General features: G+C 37.6%; 1 protein-coding gene across 2 annotated transcripts; it reads left to right on the top strand.

Annotated features, from left to right (window-relative positions):
* The first annotated feature begins 947 nt into the window (after positions 1-947).
* Positions 948-4,168, top strand: LOC120199700 (homeobox protein BEL1 homolog). 2 transcript variants are annotated; one of them, XM_039200719.1, is made up of 5 exons: positions 948-1,204; positions 1,444-2,317; positions 2,527-2,909; positions 3,247-3,307; positions 3,438-4,168. In XM_039200719.1, the coding sequence occupies exons 2-5, from the start codon at positions 1,511-1,513 to the stop codon at positions 4,074-4,076; spliced, it is 1,890 nt and encodes a 629-aa protein (XP_039056650.1). In that variant the 5' UTR covers positions 948-1,204; positions 1,444-1,510; the 3' UTR covers positions 4,077-4,168. The 2 variants fall into 2 exon arrangements, with proteins under 2 accessions (XP_039056650.1, XP_039056651.1); XM_039200720.1 differs by having other exon boundaries at positions 1,438-2,317.
* Positions 4,169-23,511: the final 19,343 nt, after the last annotated feature.

Here is a 23,511-nt window from a genome sequence, read left to right as displayed (position 1 = left end):
AACTCCATTTCAAAGTTTTCGAATCGAGTCGAGTTCAACAATAATCGAGTTCGACTCGTCTCATTTACACCTATAGGTGTGAAAACTGAGTGAGTTTGAGGGTGCGAGTAGATTAAAGCATACACTTTATTAGCTGACCCTTATGCCCATATGTAATTGCATAAGCGGAAGTAATATAGTAGGTTGCCCCCAACGTCAGGTTAAGAGCTGCTTCCGTGGGAGACCTCAAAATTATAAAATGCCCTCCGTGGGATGCGATCCCACGATCTCAAAGTTAAGAACCTTGTACTCTACCAACTGAGCTGGATGATCATTTCTAAAGCATACACTTTGATCATCATAAATGGGAAATTTAATAAAAACATATTAAAAGAAAAACATATTTTTTTTTAAAAAAAAGAAGAAAAAGATGCGGTCCCACCCGATTGGCGAATGGACTGTACATTAATAGAACAGTGAATTAGAATTAAAATTAGATGGAGAATTGTTGGACCACTTCCCACCCTCCAATATCATAATATCTCATTTCATCGAATGATCCAAGAACATTACTTTTAATTTTTAATCAATAAGATACCATATTTTAATCTTAAACCAATGATATTTTTTATTTAAAAAATAAAAAAAAATGAAGGGGTGACGAAGTCAATTGTATTTTTTAAAATTAAATTTATTTAACGAATTAAAAATGGTAAAAATTATAATATTTTTTTGTTTGTTCATCATCGGTAGCTAATAACATTTTTCTATTAGAATTTAACATTGTTGAATAGTATTTGAAGTGTTTTTCGTTAGTCATATATTATATTTGTTTGGTTATGAAATAATTGAGGGGATTTTCATAGTTAGATGCGTATTTTGGATGTATTTTTGCATCATAATTCATTGATGACCCACATGAACTAGAGAGATATAGAGAGCGAGAAGAGAAACAGAGGGAAGAAAAGGCAAACCATATTGAGAAAAGAGAGAGACTATGATAATGGCTATGTACAAGGGTCATCGTCACCTCTATATCTGTGCTTCTATTTCCAAGTAATATATATGTGTCTGTATGTATATATATCTGATCTTTCTTCGTAGGTTTGTATTTTAATGGCAGACCATGTTGGCCCTCAGCTCCTCTTGTTCGACATCCACGCTCTTTCTTTCTTTCTTCCCGTTGGTTCTTTAACAGCATAGTTTCAGCTTGTTCCCATAACGGGTAAGGCCTTCTTCTTGTATTAAAAAGTTTGGTCTGAAAGAAGAAGAAAAAAAAAAATGAAAAACCGAAGCTTTCTCTTTTTGTTTGTTTGTATGATCAAAAGGGTTCTTTGTTTTTGAAGTCTCATAAATTTTGTTTACACAAGATTGATCCTTTGTTTATCAGCTTTAATTGTTGTTATTTTTATGGCTTCTCTTTGCTCTTGGAGTGGATCTTGATGGAGTTATTGGTAGTTGCAGGATCAGTATCTGCGAAGCTGGTGGGAAAAAGAAGCATAAACAAAGGAACCGAAAAAGTTGGATTTAAATGGCTGGAGAGCTGTGTGAAGATAAGTTAAGGAATATTTTCTCGTCTACTGGTTTTTGTTACTCGGATGTTTCATCTGGTAACTCGGCTATGCAAACTCATATGGTGAGTCAGATCCCAGGGTTTGAATCCAACCCGGAGATCTTCAATTTGACAACAGGCATGGACATGATAGGGTTTTCCAAGCAAGGGTTCTCCAACAAACTTGGGAACAACCTGTCAGGCGGACCTTCTTCTTCTTCATCCAAGGCGATCAATGAGTCAACCACCGATTTCTATCAACATGAGTTTCACAAGCCCGAGTTCACAACTGGGTCAGAGAATCTGTTGGTTGGACCAGAGTCATCTCCTTGGCAAGAAAGCAGGTTGCTTGTTGATGATTCTTCTTTGAGGTGTGTGTTTCCTTGTGAAGGAAACGAGAGGCCGAGCCAATGTCTTTCACTCTCTCTTTCATCGAGTAATCCTACTAGTCTCGGGTTTCAGTCTTTTGAACTCAGGCAAACCAGCCATGCCCATCCCGATGGTTTCTTTGAAATGCCTGCAAATTTACACCATCAAAGGCAGTTTCAGCTGAGGAGTTCAAAGTACTTGGATCCTGCTAAGGAACTTTTGAATGAGTTTTGCAGCTTGGGAATAAAGCAGTGTGATATTTCAAAGCAAAAGCAGATCCATAAGGGAAAACAGTGGGATAATGATGATGATGATGGTGATGATGGAGCTAGCTCTTCGAGGAAGCAACCCCTATATTCCCTTGATTTCTCCGAGTTACAGAGAAGGAAAACCAAGATGCTTTCAGTGCTTGAAGAGGTATGTTTGTTTAGAAATTTTACGGTGTGGTAGATTGAAATGAAGGGGTCTCCCCCATAAATGCCCACCACATCGTGACAATTCTTGCTTTTCATTTTCATGTCATCATATTTTTCATCTGCATATGTTATTACATGTAACTCTCAATTTCTTTTGATCGAACACGTACGAACGCAAAATTCAATTCATTGTCGTGAATATTTATTTAGGTGGATAGAAGATACAAGGTCTACTGTGATCAAATGAAAGCCGTTGCATCTTCGTTCGAAGCGGTAGCTGGCGCCGGGGCTGCATCGGTGTACTCGGCGTTAGCCTCCAAGGCCATGTCGAGACATTTCAGATGCTTAAGAGATGGTATCGTGAGCCAGATTCAGGCCACGAGGAAGGCCATGGGAGAAAAAGACACGGTGGCACCGGGCACAACAAAAGGCGAAACCCCGAGGCTAAGGATCCTCGATCAAGCTCTGAGGCAACAAAGGGCATTTCAACAAATTAGCATGATGGAGAGTCATCCATGGAGACCCCAGAGAGGCCTACCGGAAAGATCTGTTTCCGTTCTCCGAGCTTGGCTGTTCGAGCATTTTCTTCATCCGTAAACATCTCTCACCTCTCTTTATACGTAAAATACAAACTATATTTCGCGGGATAACCAAAGCTTTCCAGCATGAAAAAAGAAAACAAACTAATGCAGAGTTGTTTACAGTACTGCAAGTTTTTTTTCCTTTTGTTGTGTCTCAATCATTTTGCTTCCAAAAGCAAATGGAGTCTTTGTTAATTTCTACCCATCACCTTTCTCTGTGTTATTTTTATGTGCATTTGATTTTCTGTAGGACCCATCTTTCCCTCACGTACAAGTAACTCAAAAAATAGTATCCATGGCGGCAAAGTTTCAGTACTAAACTCTATATCTCCATGAATGAAACTTGCAGGTATCCGAGTGATGTTGATAAACATATCTTAGCCCGCCAAACCGGCCTCTCAAGAAGCCAGGCATGTCCAAATCCCTCGCTATATCATATGTATACGTTTCTTAAGTTCATTATAATCACATGCAATTATGTCACGTTATATATGTGTATGTATGGATGATGGGTTTTTCTTTTTACTCGTATTCCAATAGGTATCCAACTGGTTCATCAATGCTAGGGTGAGGCTATGGAAACCAATGGTAGAAGAAATGTACTTGGAAGAAACAAAGGAGCACGAGAACAACATGGTCTCCTCAGATAATGGTGTTGCCGATGGTGATGATGATAATGGCCGGTTATTTATTCCACTGGCCGATCAGAAACCCACCCCGGATCAGCTCGTTCGAGTCGACTCGGAATGCCTGTCTTCCATTATCACTAACCATGATAAAAACGATCCGAAAAGTGCCAAAACCCTCGAAAACCAGCACTTGTATCATCATCACCAGCAGCAGCAGCAACAAAGTTTGGGACCCTATGGTGATATTGCATGGGACTTCGCTTCCTACGGTCAACATGCGGCGTGCCGGGTCCCGTTTCAAAATCCTAATCAAAGTTTCAACGGCGGCAGCGGCGGAGGAGGTGTGTCATTGACGCTAGGGTTGCAACAGCACGGTGGAAATGGGGTGAGCTTAGCCTTCTCGCCGGCATCACAAACTTCACTGTTTTACCCCAGAGACCAGATGGAAGACATTCAACCGGTGCAGTACTCACTTGTAGACGGCGAGGGACAGCATTTTCCTTACAGGAACTTGATGGGGGCACAATTGCTTCACGATTTGGCCCGATAAATTAATGGAAATGGCAGTAGATAAGTAGCAGTTCAGCTGGTGGCATAGATAAAAACACTGAATACATATATCTATATATATACATAATGCTACACTTCAACTCTTTTCAATTTTAAGAACATATTTATATTAACCTGCAAGATTAATTTGGGGTTTTCCGATTATTGATGAGGGTTATGCATATATGATATATCTCTTTCCTCATTGGGGTGGAATCTATTTAATTGCAAAAGCTTTTAACCTATTATATGTCTGTTCGTTAGGCCTTTCTATGTATATATTCCAAGCCTAAGTGATTGAGTTGTTTGTGGTTCCTGTTTCAGTTGAACTTACAAAAAGATGTTCCATTGGGGATCATCTACGTATATTTTTCCTTTTCTATGAAGACAAATTTAATTTAGCCAACACAGTTTGGTTGGGGATTAAGACAATTCTTCCATAAGAAATATCGTTTCCAATTTGTTTGTGGTCCCTAATTCATTTCCACGAAGATGATGTTTCATCTCCATGAGAATATTACCTTTTTTTTATCACATTTAAGTATTAAAATTATTTATCTTTACATAAAAACCCTAGCCGCTCCTCCCTTCATTTCTCTGTATTTTGTTAGTTTTCGGTTGTTTAGTTGTTGTTTTCATTTATCTTTTATCTTAGGGTTGGATTTGACACCTTCATGATTGATTAATATGATGCTTAACTATTTGACATTAAACGCTTACAGATATTTCTGGTATTCGAACCTGATTCCTTAAGAAATAACAATAATTCTTCTACCACCGAGTCAATTGAGTGCAATTTCGAACGTCTAATAAGTGGAGTAGATAGGATACAATACATAGCCAGGTATCCAAGAAATGAAGAAGCCAATGCATGGAGATTGTACCCTAATCAGAAGTACAACCCTATATCTTCTTACTGTTGTCTTAAAAAAAAGGGCAAAGGACAGACTAACCCAACAATTACTAGACGCATTAAATCATCCAATACCTGACGTAAATGCTCATTTATTTTGCTAGCAATATCGTCATAATGGCTACAATAATAATATCGACATATCATTAAAATGTCTTAATCAATCTCGTTAATTGTGAAAATAAATTAAAGAAAATATATACATAAGAAATTGAAATGCATGCCTAATTTGCCTTTGCATCTGAAGTTGATATACTAAGAAGAGCATTGTTGTTGGTGTCATAACCATTTTTTATAAAACAATTAAATATTATTTTAAAAACGATTACGACTTTATTTTGGAAAAATTGATGATTTTGAACGGATTTGAATAAAATTTAAAAGAGTCGCCATCGACCTTTGGGTTAGGTAGGCCGAATACCTAAAAACGTCTTTTAAAACAATTTTAAGAAAGATCATTTTTAAGACAAAAATAGTCTGCGTTTACCAAAGATTCAATTAAAATGGATTCGGGAGTCGGTTACGTGTGGGGAAGGATAAACACCCCCACAACGCCCAAAATTGGTACTGTGTCGCTTACACATCGTCGTAAATGGTGGAAATTACAATTTGAATATGAAGTAAAAAATATGATCTATTTATTGAATATTTGTTAAAATAAAATAATAGAAATACTTCACTTGGTAAGAAATCTCAAGATTTGCAATCCTCCAACGGGAAAGCTATCTCATCTATTTCTTATCTATAAAGTATATCCTATCTTTTAATTACCACTAAATAATATCGTCATGAGTAGAAAATACAATATGTTTAATTTATGTATCGTTAATATTAACATAACAACCATTAATACAATAAAAATTATAAAAATAGAATAATAAATAAATTATGATTTATTCATTGAAAATAAAAAATCCTTTTCTCGATAAGAAATCTCGAGATTTGCAATCCTCCGCCGGGAAAGCTACCTCGTCTATTTCTTACTTGTAAAGAATATTTTCTCTTTAAATTAAAAGACAATGACGAAAATTGACATAAAAATATATCATATTATACTTTTCCAAAACATACATCACTCATATTAAGATTTGATGAAGAAACAATAATAAAGATTAAAATTTAAATATTAAACAATATGACCATCAAATAAATTAATCAAAAAAATAAAAACAATGAAAATAATTTCTATAAGCTTGTAAAAGGAAGAATTTGCATTTTTATTATTCTGTTTGAACGTCGTATCGGATTGTACCACTTCGATCAAGTGATACTTTCCACGCCCGTTCTATAAATATGTTTTCTTGAAAATAAAATCAAATATAATGAAAATAAAATGCAATTGGAAATATAAACATTTACATTAAATTGAATTAAATGCATTACTTACATAATACAAATAACCATAGAATATGTAAAAATACATTCATACATAAATAACTAAAATAAAACTAAGTTAACATTACAAACCAAAATACAAACCAAATAAGCACATATGATAATTTCAGGGACCAAAAATACAAATACAGAAATTTAAAGGGCTACAATCGAAGAAACATAAGTTAAATAACTAAACTGAAAATACACAAAAACATGAAGGATAAAAGAAATATTTAAACCAAATGCCAAAACAGTGACTAAAACAGAAGATGCATAAATCTGAGGGCCAAATTCGAACTTTAACAAAAATGTAATAATAAACAGATAAGGACTAAAATATAATGAACGTAAAATAAATAGACATTAATCGAAATTTAACCCAAAATATGATAATAGTGATCAAAATAAAAGTTTCATAAATAAAGGGTATAATGTCTAAACTTTCTGAAATATTAACAATAACCAGTCCAGTGACCAAAATGAAGAAAAACATAAATTACATGTCCAAATTCGAAGATCATAAAACCTACATAATATATAGACTAGTGATGTAAACAAAACAAAATAAAACTATAGGCTCAAAATAAGATTGCATGGACTTCCTTTAGTGACCAGATTACACCCTTACAGAAGCTTGGGGGGACCTAAACTGTTGTTTAGCCATGAATGCTAAGGACACGCGTGCAAGAACACAGAGATAAGAGGACCAAATGGGCTATTAGCCCTTAATCCCATCACTCAGCCTCACTCATGCTTCAAAACGACGCCGTTCGGCGTCTGAAATATAACCCTTTTAAGGGTTATTATGAAACCCTAAAATCAAATACTCTCCCCCTCATTTCCTCAGCCGATCTCCCTCTCTCCTTCTCATAACAGAGAGCCGAAAAGGCTCTCAACACTTCTTCTTCTCAACCTCGCCTAAACAGAGGCCTCAACTCCCCGGCCACCGTAGAACGGTGGCCACGGGGAGTAACCCAAACCCAGAGAAAGTTCTCTACGGCCTTAGATCTAACCCCTACACTGACCTAATACCCAGATAAACCCTCTGATTTCGAACCCAACAAGCCCCAAAGGAAAAAAATTTTCTTTTACCTTCGGTGAGGGACGCTTGGCTCCGATGAAGCAACGATGGTGGTCAAAAACCAGGGTAATATTCTTACTCTATCTCTCTCTTTTTTTTTTTTCGAATGGGTCTCCTTTTTTCTGTCCTCCCCTTTTTCTTCCGTTTCTGTTCTTTTTATCTTTGCTTTTCTTCGGATTTCTGGTGAGATGATGATGAGATCTAGGTAGAGCCTGGCTTTTTTCTGATTTGGTAGGATAGAAATCCCGAATATTTAGGGATTTATTGATATTTAAATTTGGAATTTAGATTTTGTGAGATTTGAACTGTGTATGATGTATTTTCTTGATTGGTTTTGCTGTAGATGACAATAGTGCCACAGTTGGGGTCAGACCGGAACAGTGATGGTGGCGGCGCTGAGGCAGAGAAGGGTCACACGGCGGCTGGAAGGGGATTAGGGTTTGAAACCCTAATATGTTTTAGGGTTTCAAACCCTAATCTACTAGGTTGGGTCCGGGTTAATTTGGGCTTCTGGTCTCTGGGCCAATTGTAATCAGGCCTTAATTTGGCCTGCAAAAATACATGTAATTAATTAATAAAAAAAAATAACGATAATAATAATAATAAAATAACGGAAAAGAAAAACGGACAAAAACGGGTGTCTACAGCTGCCCCTCTTTGCACATTCTTGTGTTAACAAGAATAGGGCAAAGACGACAAGAAAACACGTTTTTGCGTGGTCCTCCTCCTTTTGGTTTTAAAAAATGGATAATTTTGTTGGTGGGGACGACACTGCTCGTACGCAATGAAGAGGTCTGGTCGTCTAAGGGTGACACGGCTCCTACGTGATGAGGAAATCTGGTCATCTTTAGGAAGGGTGATAACTCGGTTCCTACGTGATGAGGACGGCTGGTTATCCTAATGTTGACACGGCTCTTACGTGATGAAGAGATCTGGCCATCTAAAGGTGATAACATGGTTCCTACGTGATGAGGACGGCTGGTTATCCTAATGTTGACACGGCTCTTACGTGATGAAGAGATCTGGTCCAGGGGATGACACGGTTCATACATGATGAAAAACTCTGGCCATCTTTAGGAAGGGTGATAACTCGGTTCCTACGTGATAAGGACGGCTGGTTATCCTAATGTTGACACGGCTCCTACGTGATAAGGAAGTCTGGACAGTTGATGTTGACTGATTCATTGCTTCAGTAAGTCTTGAAGATCCTGTAAAAATGGTCATATGCCATGATTTCATGTTATCAATATGCTCTAAGAATGATCTAAATGCATGTTTAAAGGGTTATGCTCAGCTCGTTCCTGGCATTAAGAATCTCTCATACTCTTTGATCGGAACATGCGATATTTATGCATTTATCCATGCCTGGTTATTTCCTTGACCTCTCATTAGATATTCTTTGACTTGGTCCTTCTGATCTACCCCAAGAGAGTTTATCTTGCCTCTTTGATTCTTTGGTCATTGATTGATTTTTCAGAGAAAATTCATTCAGAATGGCCTTTCCTTGTTGCATGCCTTTAAATTGGGACTTCTTTGCTTGGGAAAAGTATGATTATGTTGAAACTGATTTCTTTAATTTAAACCCTCTTTTTTCTCAATGATTTGTTTAATGATTGATGGGAGCGTGCCTTTGTATGTGTTCTCTGGCGAACACCTGTTTCAAAATCCCCATACTCTGACACTTTTCCGAGTAAGGCATAATAACCGATGTTATTGATTAGTAATTTGGTGAATATATGCGAGGATATTGAATCAAATTCAAAAATTTCACTGAAGATAGGTAATGAGAAAGTACAATCTTTTGGGACAAGAAAACAAGTATATACAAAGGAAAAATAATGGACAAATATAGTGAATATCAAATGCTGAATCCTTTTACTTCTTCACTCCAAATCTTTCTTGAAAGTTGACATGTGTTTCGAAGATTCAGATCGTACAAAAGATGTGTGAGTATGAGAGTCTTTCCCTAAACTGTTAGGCCTCCGAGGGAATCCACCATTTCAAATTCTGATTATTCGAGCCGTCCATTACGGATTTTCAACTCGAATCCTCCTTTGGTTTCAAGATGCCCATTTTGGGTTTTCATCTTGAACCCTCCTTTATTTATTTTTTTCTTTTTTTTCATTTTTCATTTTTTTCATTTCCTTTTTTTTTTTTTTTTTTTTAAGTATAATATCGCTTGACCGAATCTGAATTCACGGGATTAGGCAAATCTTCTCCATCCATTTCTGTTAACACCAAAGCTCCTCCTGAGAATGCCTTTTTTACAACATAGGGACCTTCCCAATTCGGCATCCACTTCCCTCGAAAGTCTTTTTGCATAGGTAGGATCTTTTTTAGTACCAAATCACCTTCACGAAATTCTCGAGGTCTGACTTTCTTGTCATATGCTCGTATCATCCTTTTCTGGTACATTTGGCCATGGCATATAGCTCTCAGCCTTTTCTCCTCAATCAAATTTAATTGATCAAACCTACTTTGTACCCAATCAGCCTCGTCCAGTTTCAACTCCATCAACACTCTCAAAGAAGGTATTTCCACCTCAACAGGTAAAACTGCTTCCATCCCATATACCAAAGAGAATGGTGTTGCCCCAGTAGATGTACGAACAGACGTGCGATAAGCCAGCAACGCAAAAGGTAATTTTTCATGCCAGTCCCTATATGTTTCAGTTGCTTTTGTGATGATCTTCTTGATGTTTTTATTCGCTGCCTCTACTGCCCCATTCATTTTCGGGCGATAAGGAGCCGAATTGTGATGTTTGATCTTTAACTTTGTGCAAACTTCCTTCATTAAATCGTTGTTCAAATTCAATGCATTATCTGTGATGATCCTTTCAGGTGTTCCATATCTACAAATGATTTCTCTTTTTAGAAATCTGCACACTGCTCCTTTTGTGACATTAGCATAAGAGGCAGCTTCAACCCATTTGGTGAAGTAGTCTATAGCCACTAAGATAAAACGATGTCCATTTGAGGCCTTCGGTGAGATTGCCCCAATGACATCAATGCCCCACATTGAAAACGGCCAAGGTGCGTTCATTACATGGAGTGGTGAAAGAGGAACATGTATTTGGTTATCATGAATCTGGCATTTATGACATCTTCGAGCAAATCTGATACAATCTCCTTCCATAGTGGACCAATAGTACCCAAACCTCATGATTTTTCTAACCATTGTGAATCCATTAGCATGTGTTCCACAAACTCCTTCATGGACTTCCTCAAGTATTTCTTGGCCTCAATTCTATCCACACACCTCAAAAGCACCTGATCCTTGCCCTTTTTATACAATATATCTCCATCAAGGACATACCCCATTGCTAATCTTCTTAAGGTCCGTTTATCATTCTCCGCTGCCTCTGCCGGGTAAGCCCGATACTTTACGTATTGGAGAATATCATAATACCATGGGAGATTATCATCCTCTTCTTCCTCTATGTTGCAACAATGAGCTGGCATTTCTCTTATACTCATCCGAATAGGCATCATTCGAGATTGATCATCGGCCTTAAACATAGCTGCCAACGTAGCCAAGGCATCTGCCATTTGATTTTCTTCACGAGGAAGATATGCAAAAGAAATTTCTTCAAACTCTTTGATCAACTCCATCACTAAGTTCTTGTATTCTATCAACTTGGAGTCTCGAGTCATCCATTCCCCCCGAAGCTGATAAATAACCAGAGCAGAATCGCCGAATACTTCTAGGCTTTTAACTTTGCGCTCAATTGCAGCTTGAATACCCAAGATACATGCTTCATACTCTGCCATATTGTTAGTGCATTCAAAGGCGAGCCTACTAGTACAAGGATAATGATCTCCCTCAGGTGAAACTAGTATTGCCCCAATTCCATGTCCCACAGCATTAGAAGCGCCATCGAAGTTCATTTTCCATGTTTCATTTTTCGGAGTATCCTCTTCAGTAACAAATATACTCATCAAGTCCTCGTTCGGAAAATCAAATTTTACTGGCTCATAGTCTTCTAATGCTCTGCTTGCCAGGAAATCTGCAATAGCACTTCCTTTAACTGATTTCTGGTTCATGTAGACTATATCAAATTCGGACAACAACATTTGCCATCTCGCCATCCTTCCAGTTAGAGCCGTTGATTCCATCAGGTACTTTAACGGATCCAGTCTTGATATCAACCAGGTAGTATGATACAACAAATATTGTCTCAGCCTCTTAGTAGTCCATACTAAAGCACAACACAGCTTTTCGATAGAGGAATATCGAGTCTCACAGTCAGTAAATTTCTTACTGAGATAGTAAATAGCTCGCTCTCTTCTTCCAGTTTCGTCATGTTGGGCCAACACACATCCCATTGACTTCTCAAAGACAGTCAAATATAAAATCAATGGTTTGTTTGGGATTGGTGGCATCAAGACAGGAGCAGTAATTAAGTAACTCTTAATTCTATCGAAGCATTCTTGGCAACTATCATCCCATTCTCCTGGATTTTGCTTTCTCAGTAATCGGAATATTGGATCACATTTCTCGGTCAACTGAGAGATGAATCTGGCAATATAATTTAACCTTCCCAGAAAACCTCGTACTTCCTTTTGCGTCCTAGGGGGAGGTAATTCCAAAATTGCTTTGACTTTATCAGGATCTATTTCTATCCCATTTTCACTGACTACAAATCCCAATAACTTCCCTGAAGTAGCTCCAAATGTACACTTGGTTGGGTTAAGCTTGAGCTGGTATTTTCTTAATCTTAAAAATAGTTTCCTTAAGACTTTTACATGTTCTTCTCCAGTTTGTGATTTGGCAATCATATCATCCACGTACACTTCTATATCCCTGTGCATCATATCGTGGAACAACGTAACCATGGCTCTTTGATATGTTGCCCCGGCGTTCTTAAGTCCAAAGGGCATCACCTTGTAGAAAAACGTACCCCACATTGTCACAAAAGTTGTCTTTTCCATGTCTTCTGGGTCCATCTTAATTTGATTGTAACCTGAGAAACCATCCATGAAAGAGAAAAGAGCATGACCAGCCGTATTGTCAACCAAAGTATCGATATGTGGGAGTGGAAAATTATCTTTGGGGCTCGCTCGATTGAGATCCCGGTAGTCAACACACATCCGAACTTTGCCATCTTTCTTTGGAACTGGCACTATGTTTGCTACCCATTCAGGGTATTTGGCCACTTGTAAAAATCCAGCATCGAATTGTTTCTTCACTTCTTCCTTGATTTTTAATAGCATATCTGGTCTCATTCTTCGAAGTTTTTGCTGAACAGGCTTGCATTCCGGCTTTATTGGCAGCTTGTGCATCACAATGTCGGTTTCCAACCCCGGCATATCTTGATAAGACCAAGCAAACACATCCCTATACTCCCGAAGAAGGCTTATAAGACCATCTTTTATTTTTGGTGAGAGTGAAGTGCCAATTTTAACTTCCTTTATATCCTCTTCTGTTCCCAAATTTATTGTTTCAGTTGTCTCTTTGTAGGGCAATATTTGTCTGTCTTCTTGCTCCATCATTCTAACAAGCTCAGAGTTTAACTCACATTCCTCTTCATCTTTATAACCCTCAGATTCTTCGAGACACATGTCATTTTCAAAATCAATTTGTGGTTCAAAAGTATCATTACTCGAACAGTTGATATCTGAAGACCTGCGAATCAAAAGGAGTATATTTGGCTGTGGACAAAAATTTTATCTAATATTTATCAAGAGAATAATTATCAATAAAGAATAAAGAATACTCAAGAGATGAATGAAATACTTGCTAAGATTAGAATGAAAAGAGAACACTGTTTCATTAAAGCAATGACAAATAACAATTTGTCCTTTTACAAAAGCCCTATTATATTTGGGTCAAAAGGAGACAGATTTGTTATTATGCATTACTTTGAAAAGTGCTTATAGAACACAGGGAGTTCTTCAACAGTGTAATTGTTCAAAACATAGCCAGGAGGACACGGACGAATTAATGCCAATGAACACTCTCCAGTAGAATCTTCTGTGATAACGTTGATGCTCAGGCTTCCCAATAAATTTTCAACAAATTCTGTATCTTCAATATCTCCTGACTGTTCCAGCGTGTCAATCACAAATCCTCCAGACACAAAAGATTTGGAGAGTGGTGGAATGACCATGGGTCCCCAAACAAGATCTTCTCCCTTTACTCTTGCCTTCCTCCTCTCCTTAAGCTTTTGTGCATCCTTGACTTTATCATGGTACGTTGGTTTGTATCCGAGACCAAAATAATTTCTTTTAGGAACTGGAGTCGGCCCTTCAGTGATGCCTTGCAGTTTCTTTCCCAAGCCTTTCCCTACCTTTGCTCCTCTAGCTAATGTCTCCTTTAATTGCATCTTTGTATTTTTTGAAAGATGAGGACTGGGAATTCTTTTGCCTTCAGAGATAAAAGTAGCATTAACAAATTCCAAGGACTGGAAAGAGGACTCTAGTGCATTTTCATCTACCCCTACATATGGTGCATCTGTAGTGATAGAGGCAATGATATCTTCTTCCGCTTTGATGGTCACTAGAGTCCCATCAACAATGAATCGGAGCTTTTGGTGAAGGGAGGAAGGAACTGCCCCAGCCATGTGAATCCAGGGTCTCCCTAGCAAGCAACTATAACTCGGATGAATATCCATGACAACAAAATCTACTTCAAATGTTGTAGGGCCAATTCTGAGAGGGATAATCATCTTCCCCATTATCTTGCGTTCTGTCCCATCAAATGCCCTTACAGCATTGCCACAAACCCTCATTTGTGATACATCCACAGGAAGTCTATTTAGAGTGGCGAATGGCATAACATTCAAGGCCGATCCGTTGTCAATTAACACCCCTGAGACGATGACTCCTTTGCAATGAGCCGTAATGTGTAAAGCCTTGCCCCTGCCTTTTCCTTCTTCAGGTATTTCGTCATCATAAAAATAAATAAAATTGTCTGCATTAATATGATTTACCATCCTGTCCACACGTTCCACTGGTATATCCTTCCCTACAAAAGTTTCATTCAGCACTTTGATCAGAGTATTTCGATGTACTTCCGAATGCAACAGTAGAGATAACATTGAAATCCGCGCTGGGGTCTTATGAAGCTGTTCCACAATATTATACTCGCTGTGTTTCAGAAACTTTAAAAATTCCTGAGCCTCCTCAATCTTAACAGGCTCATTCAATTTATCATCAGGATCTTTAATAACCACATCCCTTGCTTTATCAGCCTTTCCAGGAGCATAGCATCTTCCACTCCTGGTGAAAAATCCAACTTCAGCAACCTCTTCCTCCTTACTCTCAGGAGTATTAATTTGGCATGTATAGTCCCAAGGAACACTCTTGTTACTCTTGTAGGCAAAAGGCGCAGGGGTTTTGATCACCACCCTAGATGTTATACTTCCACTGATGGCCTCGTAATTTGGCTTCGATATGACCAGGACAGGCTTTTTTAAATTCTTTTCAGCTTCCCTTGAATTTTCTTCAGAAGCGCAGATATATCTTTCATTCTCACTCATTCTTTCTTCATAGAACTGCAACTCCTGCTTGTTCATTAATTCTTGGACTATCTGCCTGAATTCTTGACAATCCTGAATCTGATGACCATTTTCACCATGGTATTCACAAAAGTTCTCTGTCTTTCCCGTTGAGCATTCATTTCTAGGGCTTAACAACCCTCTCTCCTTTATTTGAGCATATACCCATTTCAGTGGTGTTCTTATTTCTTCAATTCTCCTCTTAATTCTCTGATTTTCCTCAATAGCGTTCACTCCCTGATTCTGATGATTTGGGAGCGGGTTTGCAGCCACACAGGGTGCTTCAGAATCATTAAAGGACACCACCTTTCTCTTGATCAGATCTTCAACCACTCTTTTAAAAGCGAGACACTTTTCAATGTTATGTCCTCTGAGATTTGCATGATACTCGCATGTCTCATTTTCGTTGAACCATTTTGGATAAGGTGGTTTAATTGGATCAATGAATTTTGGTGATACTACGTGAGCTTGGACTAATCCATGGAAGAGCTCACTGTAAGTCATTGGTATGGGAGTGAACGTCATCCTTTCATTGTTATGCTCGCGCTTAGTCTCTCCTTGGGATGAAGAAGAGTTTCCCATCTTCGGCTTACTCACAGAGAAATTTACATTATTCACCTCTCCTTCTTTCCTTTTCACATAGGGTTTCTTTGCAGGAGTTTGGCTACCGACAATCTGCCCCTTCTTTAATGCTCTCTCAATCATCTCTCCACACATCACGATATCAGAGAAGCTCTTAGTTGCCACTCCTAACATATGATCAATATAAGGAGATTTTAACGTATCTATAAACATGGTTATAAACTCCCTCTCAATAAGTGGTGGGTGCACTTGAGCAGCAATATCCCTCCAGCGCTGAGCGTATTGTCGGAAGGTCTCATTATGCTTCATCTCCATATTTTGGAGAGTAACACGATCAGGCATCATATCGGTAACGTGTTGATACTGTTCTTTAAACGCATTGGCCAAATCCTTCCAAGACCCTATTTTAGCTCGGGTTAATTTGTTATACCATCTGACAGCTGACCCCGTCAAGCTGGCCTGGAAACAGTGAATTAATAGCCCATCATCCTTCACGAATCCTGTCATTCTTCGACAAAACATGGTCAAGTGAGCAACAGGACAAGTTTTTCCATCATACTTTTCAAATTCCGGCATTTTGAACTTTGGTGGTAATACTAGGTCTGGCACAAGACTCAATTCCTCTGCATTCATTCCGTCTTGAGAACCCTGCTTTCCCATTTCTTTAAAAACCCTTTGCACCAGTCCTTTAAATGCTCCGGTACTTCCGTTTTAGGTTTCTCCATTTCCTCAGGATCTACATCAATATACTCATAAGGACTGTTTTGAGGGTTAGTCGTGGCCATTTGAACCTTTACAGCTGAAGACCCTGCAGGATGTTCCCCTAGCTTTTCAGGTGAGATAACTAGTCTCGGGGTAGACTCCTGCCTAGAAACTTCAACAGGGGCAGCGCTTGGTTCTTTAACTGTTTCAGTACGTAACCCAGACATCTTGGTCATCATCTCATTCATCATATTAGCCTGGCTTTGCAGTATTTGATCTATAATTGACTTTTGTGACTGATCCATCTTTGCCTGCCATTCTTGTTGTATTCTTAGTAAATCTTCTTGCATTTCTTTCTTTAATTGATCAAGCTTGGCCTCCATGGCTCTACTTCGCGTGTGATAAGGATTGGAGTTCTTACTTGCCAGAATCGTCTGTCACATAACCCTTCGGAAATTAATTTTATTGTTCTTTTAAATTCGAATGCATATTATTGGTAATGTGCTATAAATGATACATTTTATTGGTGATGCATTATAAATGATGAATATTCTTATGCATAATGAATGATGCAAGTATGAAATGCAAATAAAAGGCGTTGACCCAAGCAGTAACCATTCGGAAATACTTTCATTGGATAAAAAGTTTCACTCATTACAAAGGAGTTCTATTACATATAAGGCCTAGCCCTCAGACTCAGCTCTACAATTTCATTCATAATGGCGATGATCTCCCTTGTATATTCAGAAACCGGATTTGTACGCAGTTGGATGATCTCCGCTCTATTGGCTAATTCGTTCATGTACCGAGCCACTTCACCCATTTGAGCAATAGCTTCCCCCATCATGCGCTCGCGTTCTTCTACCAAGGATCGATAGTGCTCATATGTACTTTCCCATCCCTTATTGATGCGTTTGATTTCTTTTTCTAGACTGGTAATATGAATTCGGCATTTCTGGAGTTCCCCTTTCAATTCTCTGATTTCCTTCTGGAAGGATTTGTTTTCTTCGAGAGCAACTCTTAGGTCCACTGAAGCGGGAGGAACTTGCACTTGCAGAAGGGATTGCTCAAGGTTCGATACATGACTTTTGAGCTCATCATTCATAGTTCGAGATTGGTTCATCTCATGTTCGAATCTCATCTGTAATTCTCCCATTTCTCCCGTGAGCTCATCTACTTGCTGACTTTTTGTCGAGAATCTCTGCATCCACGATCCAATCTCTGCCTGCTTTCTATCGAGGAATCGATTCCATCCCTGTCTCTCAGACCACATCTCTTCTTTCTTTTGCTTTCTTTCTTCTTCGAGCTCTAAAATTCTTCGATCTTTGTCCTCAAAGTCCTCAATTATACTGTTCATCTCAGTTTTTAACCCCTGGACTTGATTCTTTTCTTCTTCTAATTCTTTCAGGCTGACTTCTTTTTCTTCATTGAGTTTTTGAGCTCTACGAGCCTCAGCTTTATACTGCTTGATCAATTCCTTTTTATCGGCCTCTAGCTCGCATACTTTTGCTTTTCCAGCTTCTATTTTCTTGATCTGACACTTGTTCTCAATTTCCAGACTTTTGATTCGCCGTCTTGCAGCTGCTAATTCTCTGGATCCAAGTCTCTTTCTCACTTGCTGTACCATTTGATAATCCTTTTTTAAATCTTCTAAATCGGCTTCCACCTCCTCTTTCCGTTCTCTCATCATTATAAACTGTCTGGCATGAAATTCAGCCTCGATAGTCAACATGAAGTTTTCTCTCTCCATCTCTTCTATTTTCTTGGAATCTTTAGCCTTTTCCATTTCAAACTCGATTCTTTGGATTTCCAAATTCGAAGGGATATTTCTGATTTGTTCTTCCATCGACCCTGATCCCTCTCCCGATGTTAAAGGTATCTTATCATTTATCCTCATGATTCTCCAGGCTTCATAATCAGGCGTCAAGATAACATCCGCTCCAATTACTTTAGTCCTAAAAGTCATCCTCCAGGAATCAGCCGCATCTTTGATTTTCTTTCTATAATTGCCTTCTTTATAATCAAATTCAGCACCAGTCAACCCATGAGTCACGGGAACAAACTGTCGGGCACCGTACTGCCTCAATATCAACAAAGGAGCGTATCCCACTCCTCCCCACAGTCCCAATAATATGATCCAGTCCAAATCTCCGCACTTGAACAAGATTTGTGTATGCATCAGCCACGGTGTTCGCCATGCTATGTTTTGACTTTGTAGATTCCGGAAGAAATCAATCCATTGATCTTTCTGAGATACTTCAGGCCACTCCTTCGTAAGGTACTCAGCAATAGGAGAATAATCTTTCAAAAAACGGTTATAGTTGACTTTTTCTTCCTTCCAGAAATGGCTTTTGATCCACACAGTAAGCAATTGAGCACAGCCCATAAAACGACCTCCCCCCAACCTTCTACATATATTCAAAGATCGGAAAGTTTCAGCAAGAATTGCATGGACTGGATTCATCTCTCTTCCTAACTTCTCAACCAAATCGACTACTGCTAGCTCGATCAATCCCAAACATTTTGGAAAGATTACCAGACCATATATACCCAAAGCAAATACATCTCTACGCACGTTTTCATCTACATGTGCTTCAGCTATCTTTTGTAAGTGAGACCACGGCACTCCCTCACTTTCTCCCTTGCGTTGCAAGCGATCATTCACCCATTTGTCGCTTGTGCCCGAGATCTTGGCAAGCTTTGACTTAAAGGAAGGCCCTTTTATCGACCGGGAGTAAACTTTGTCCACTTTAACGCTTGTCAAATTCAACAGAAATTGGTATTCCTCGAGGGTTGGAGTCATGTCCTCTCGGTTGAATGTGAAACAACTATAGGCCGGATTCCAAAACTGTATTATGCTTCGTATGAGAACCGGGTCTACCTTCACGTATATCAGATGAAATATATCCCCATAAGTCTGCTGAAAAGCTTGCCTCTCAATAAGATTCCAACTTTCCCAAATGGTTTTCAATCCCTGAAGCTCATTCTGTTTTAAAGAAGCTGGTGTATAATCAGACAGATCTGACACGTAGTCCCCTGATAGACTATCTCCCTGCTCTTTCTGCTTGGCTTCGGACCAGTTCCTTACATCTGCTGGACTCACTTCTTTGTTTAGAAAACTTCTTTCCATCGTGAAAGTCTTTCCACTTTATCGATACTCACAGATCAATCGCCTTTTCTAATGATATGTCTATGCAGTATGAAACAAATAAACAAAACAAACAAAACAGTTAGTCAAAACAATTGTATAAATTTAACATAAAAAGATAAGTAAAACGAGAAATAAATCTATTCTATTTATGTATTATCTACCCGAATAATATTCCTCACAAAAAGGGTCCTACCCAAACATGCTCTCTACCCTCCTAAATTAATTAAATTCTAACTGCACCTAAATTCTATTTCACATGCTTTAACAGAATAAATCTATTCTACATACTCAAAAATAAATAAAATAAAAAGGTTAGAGGGTTTCTCCATTGTGTACGCCTATTTTGGGTACCTATTGACGGACAGAGGTTCAGTATGACTCTACCTAGTGTGACCGTTCTATGGTTCACTATATGCATGGTTTCAGCTCTAACAGGAAAAAAAGGAACTCGAATTGTCCTTGATGTCAGTGCCCCCTTGGGCTACCAAACCCTCAATCCTCACCCATTACAGGTTTCAAACGGACCGAGTTCAATTCGAGGGGATTCACTGCCTTATACCCATACGAGGAATAAATTCCTACGAAGGTATAAGGTATGTATCCCATGGGTTATTTGCTAAAACTCATACGAAGAATAAATTCTTACGAGAGTAAAGCAATCACCCTAGCTAATTTGGATCGAAACTCATGTCCAGAGCTCATGTTATGCTAATGAGAGTGATGTGTGTGAGGAGAAACAAACAAACCTTTGACTCAAAAACAGAAAAAAAACACTCAACGAGAACTAAAAAATCTGAAAAAATGAAAACAATTAAAATGTTAGTATATAAAAATCAATAAAAATTCAATACGTAGATCATAGTTTACTAAAGATTCGAACTTATAATTTCCACCATAACGACCATATATAAGCGACCGACAGCCTGACTCTCTAATCCCCAGCAGAGTCGCCAAGCTGTCATAACCATTTTTTATAAAACAATTAAATATTATTTTAAAAACGATTACGACTTTATTTTGGAAAAATTGATGATTTTGAACGGATTTGAATAAAATTTAAAAGAGTCGCCATCGACCTTTGGGTTAGGTAGGCCGAATACCTAAAAACGTCTTTTAAAACAATTTTAAGAAAGATCATTTTTAAGACAAAAATAGTCTGCGTTTACCAAAGATTCAATTAAAATGGATTCGGGAGTCGGTTACGTGTGGGGAAGGATAAACACCCCCACAACGCCCAAAATTGGTACTGTGTCGCTTACACATCGTCGTAAATGGTGGAAATTACAATTTGAATATGAAGTAAAAAATATGATCTATTTATTGAATATTTGTTAAAATAAAATAATAGAAATACTTCACTTGGTAAGAAATCTCAAGATTTGCAATCCTCCAACGGGAAAGCTATCTCATCTATTTCTTATCTATAAAGTATATCCTATCTTTTAATTACCACTAAATAATATCGTCATGAGTAGAAAATACAATATGCTTAATTTATGTATCGTTAATATTAACATAACAACCATTAATACAATAAAAATTATAAAATAGAATAATAAATAAATTATGATTTATTCATTGAAAATAAAAAATCCTTTTCTCGATAAGAAATCTCGAGATTTGCAATCCTCCGCCGGGAAAGCTACCTCGTCTATTTCTTACTTGTAAAGAATATTTTCTCTTTAAATTAAAAGACAATGACGAAAATTGACATAAAATATATCATATTATACTTTTCCAAAACATACATCACTCATATTAAGATTTGATGAAGAAACAATAATAAAGATTAAAATTTAAATATTAAACAATATGACCATCAAATAATTAATCAAAAAAATAAAAACAATGAAAATAATTTCTATAAGCTTGTAAAAGGAAGAATTTGCATTTTTATTCTGTTTGAACGTCGTATCGGATTGTACCACTTCGATCAAGTGATACTTTCCACGCCCGTTCTATAAATATGTTTTCTTGAAAATAAAATCAAATATAATGAAAATAAAATGCAATTGGAAATATAAACATTTACATTAAATTGAATTAAATGCATTACTTACATAATACAAATAACCATAGAATATGTAAAAATACATTCATACATAAATAACTAAAATAAAACTAAGTTAACATTACAAACCAAAATACAAACCAAATAAGCACATATGATAATTTCAGGGACCAAAATACAAATACAGAAATTTAAAGGGCTACAATCGAAGAAACATAAGTTAATAACTAAACTGAAATACACAAAACATGAAGGATAAAAGAAATATTTAAACCAAATGCCAAAACAGTGACTAAAACAGAAGATGCATAAATCTGAGGGCCAAATTCGAACTTTAACAAAAATGTAATAATAAACAGATAAGGACTAAAATATAATGAACGTAAAATAAATAGACATTAATCGAAATTTAACCCAAAATATGATAATAGTGATCAAAATAAAAGTTTCATAAATAAAGGGTATAATGTCTAAACTTTCTGAAATATTAACAATAACCAGTCCAGTGACCAAAATGAAGAAAAACATAAATTACATGTCCAAATTCGAAGATCATAAAACCTACATAATATATAGACTAGTGATGTAAACAAAACAAAATAAAACTATAGGCTCAAAATAAGATTGCATGGACTTCCTTTAGTGACCAGATTACACCCTTACAGAAGCTTGGGGGGACCTAAACTGTTGTTTAGCCATGAATGCTAAGGACACGCGTGCAAGAACACAGAGATAAGAGGACCAAATGGGCTATTAGCCCTTAATCCCATCACTCAGCCTCACTCATGCTTCAAACGACGCCGTTCGGCGTCTGAAATATAACCCTTTTAAGGGTTATTATGAAACCCTAAAATCAAATACTCTCCCCCTCATTTCCTCAGCCGATCTCCCTCTCTCCTTCTCATAACAGAGAGCCGAAAAGGCTCTCAACACTTCTTCTTCTCAACCTCGCCTAAACAGAGGCCTCAACTCCCCGGCCACCGTAGAACGGTGGCCACGGGAGTAACCCAAACCCAGAGAAAGTTCTCTACGGCCTTAGATCTAACCCCTACACTGACCTAATACCCAGATAAACCCTCTGATTTCGAACCCAACAAGCCCCAAAGGAAAAAATTTCTTTTACCTTCGGTGAGGGCGCTTGGCTCCGATGAAGCAACGATGGTGGTCAAAAACCAGGGTAATATTCTTACTCTATCTCTCTCTTTTTTTTTTTCGAATGGGTCTCCTTTTTTCTGTCCTCCCCTTTTTCTTCCTTTGTTCTTTTTATCTTTGCTTTCTTCGGATTTCTGGTGAGATGATGATGAGATCTAGGTAGAGCCTGGCTTTTTCTGATTTGGTAGGATAGAAATCCCGAATATTTAGGGATTTATTGATATTTAAATTTGGAATTTAGATTTTGTGAGATTTGAACTGTGTATGATGTATTTTCTTGATTGGTTTTGCTGTAGATGACAATAGTGCCACAGTTGGGGTCAGACCGGAACAGTGATGGTGGCGCTGAGGCAGAGAAGGGTCACACGGCGGCTGGAAGGGGATTAGGGTTGAAACCCTAATATGTTTTAGGGTTTCAAACCCTAATCTACTAGGTTGGGTCCGGGTTAATTTGGGCTTCTGGTCTCTGGGCCAATTGTAATCAGGCCTTAATTTGGCCTGCAAAAATACATGTAATTAATTAATAAAAAAAAATAACGATAATAATAATAATAAAATAACGGAAAGAAAAACGGACAAAAACGGGTGTCTACAGTTGGAATGCAAAAGAGAAGAATTCATTTCTTCTTCTTCTGTCTCCTCTTTAAGTTCAAATGGACTTGCCAAAGTATATATTTTTCTTCTCATAGTTGTAGAGAATGCAAAAAAACGGCATAATCACATGTTAAAGAGGAATATATATAATAAGTCCCTAGTTGGCCATCAAGGAAAGTTTAATATGATATAAATTATAAGTAATTAATGTTTGGATAAGTGATCGTTTTCATCACTGATGTTGAAAAGTCACAAATCGTTCCTAACGTTATTGTTTGTTGTAAAATGATCATTCGACATTAACAACCGTTACTATATGTGACGAAAAACTGATGTGAGACGTTAATATAATTTTTTTGACACTGTTTGACCATT

This window comes from Hibiscus syriacus, unplaced genomic scaffold (assembly GCF_006381635.1).
Source record: "Hibiscus syriacus cultivar Baekdansim isolate YM2019G1 unplaced genomic scaffold, ASM638163v2 tig00005465_pilon, whole genome shotgun sequence".
NCBI classification, from domain to species: domain Eukaryota; kingdom Viridiplantae; phylum Streptophyta; class Magnoliopsida; order Malvales; family Malvaceae; genus Hibiscus; species Hibiscus syriacus.
The sequence above is the reverse complement of the archived record's forward strand: the minus strand, read 5'-3'. Positions and strand labels throughout refer to the sequence as shown.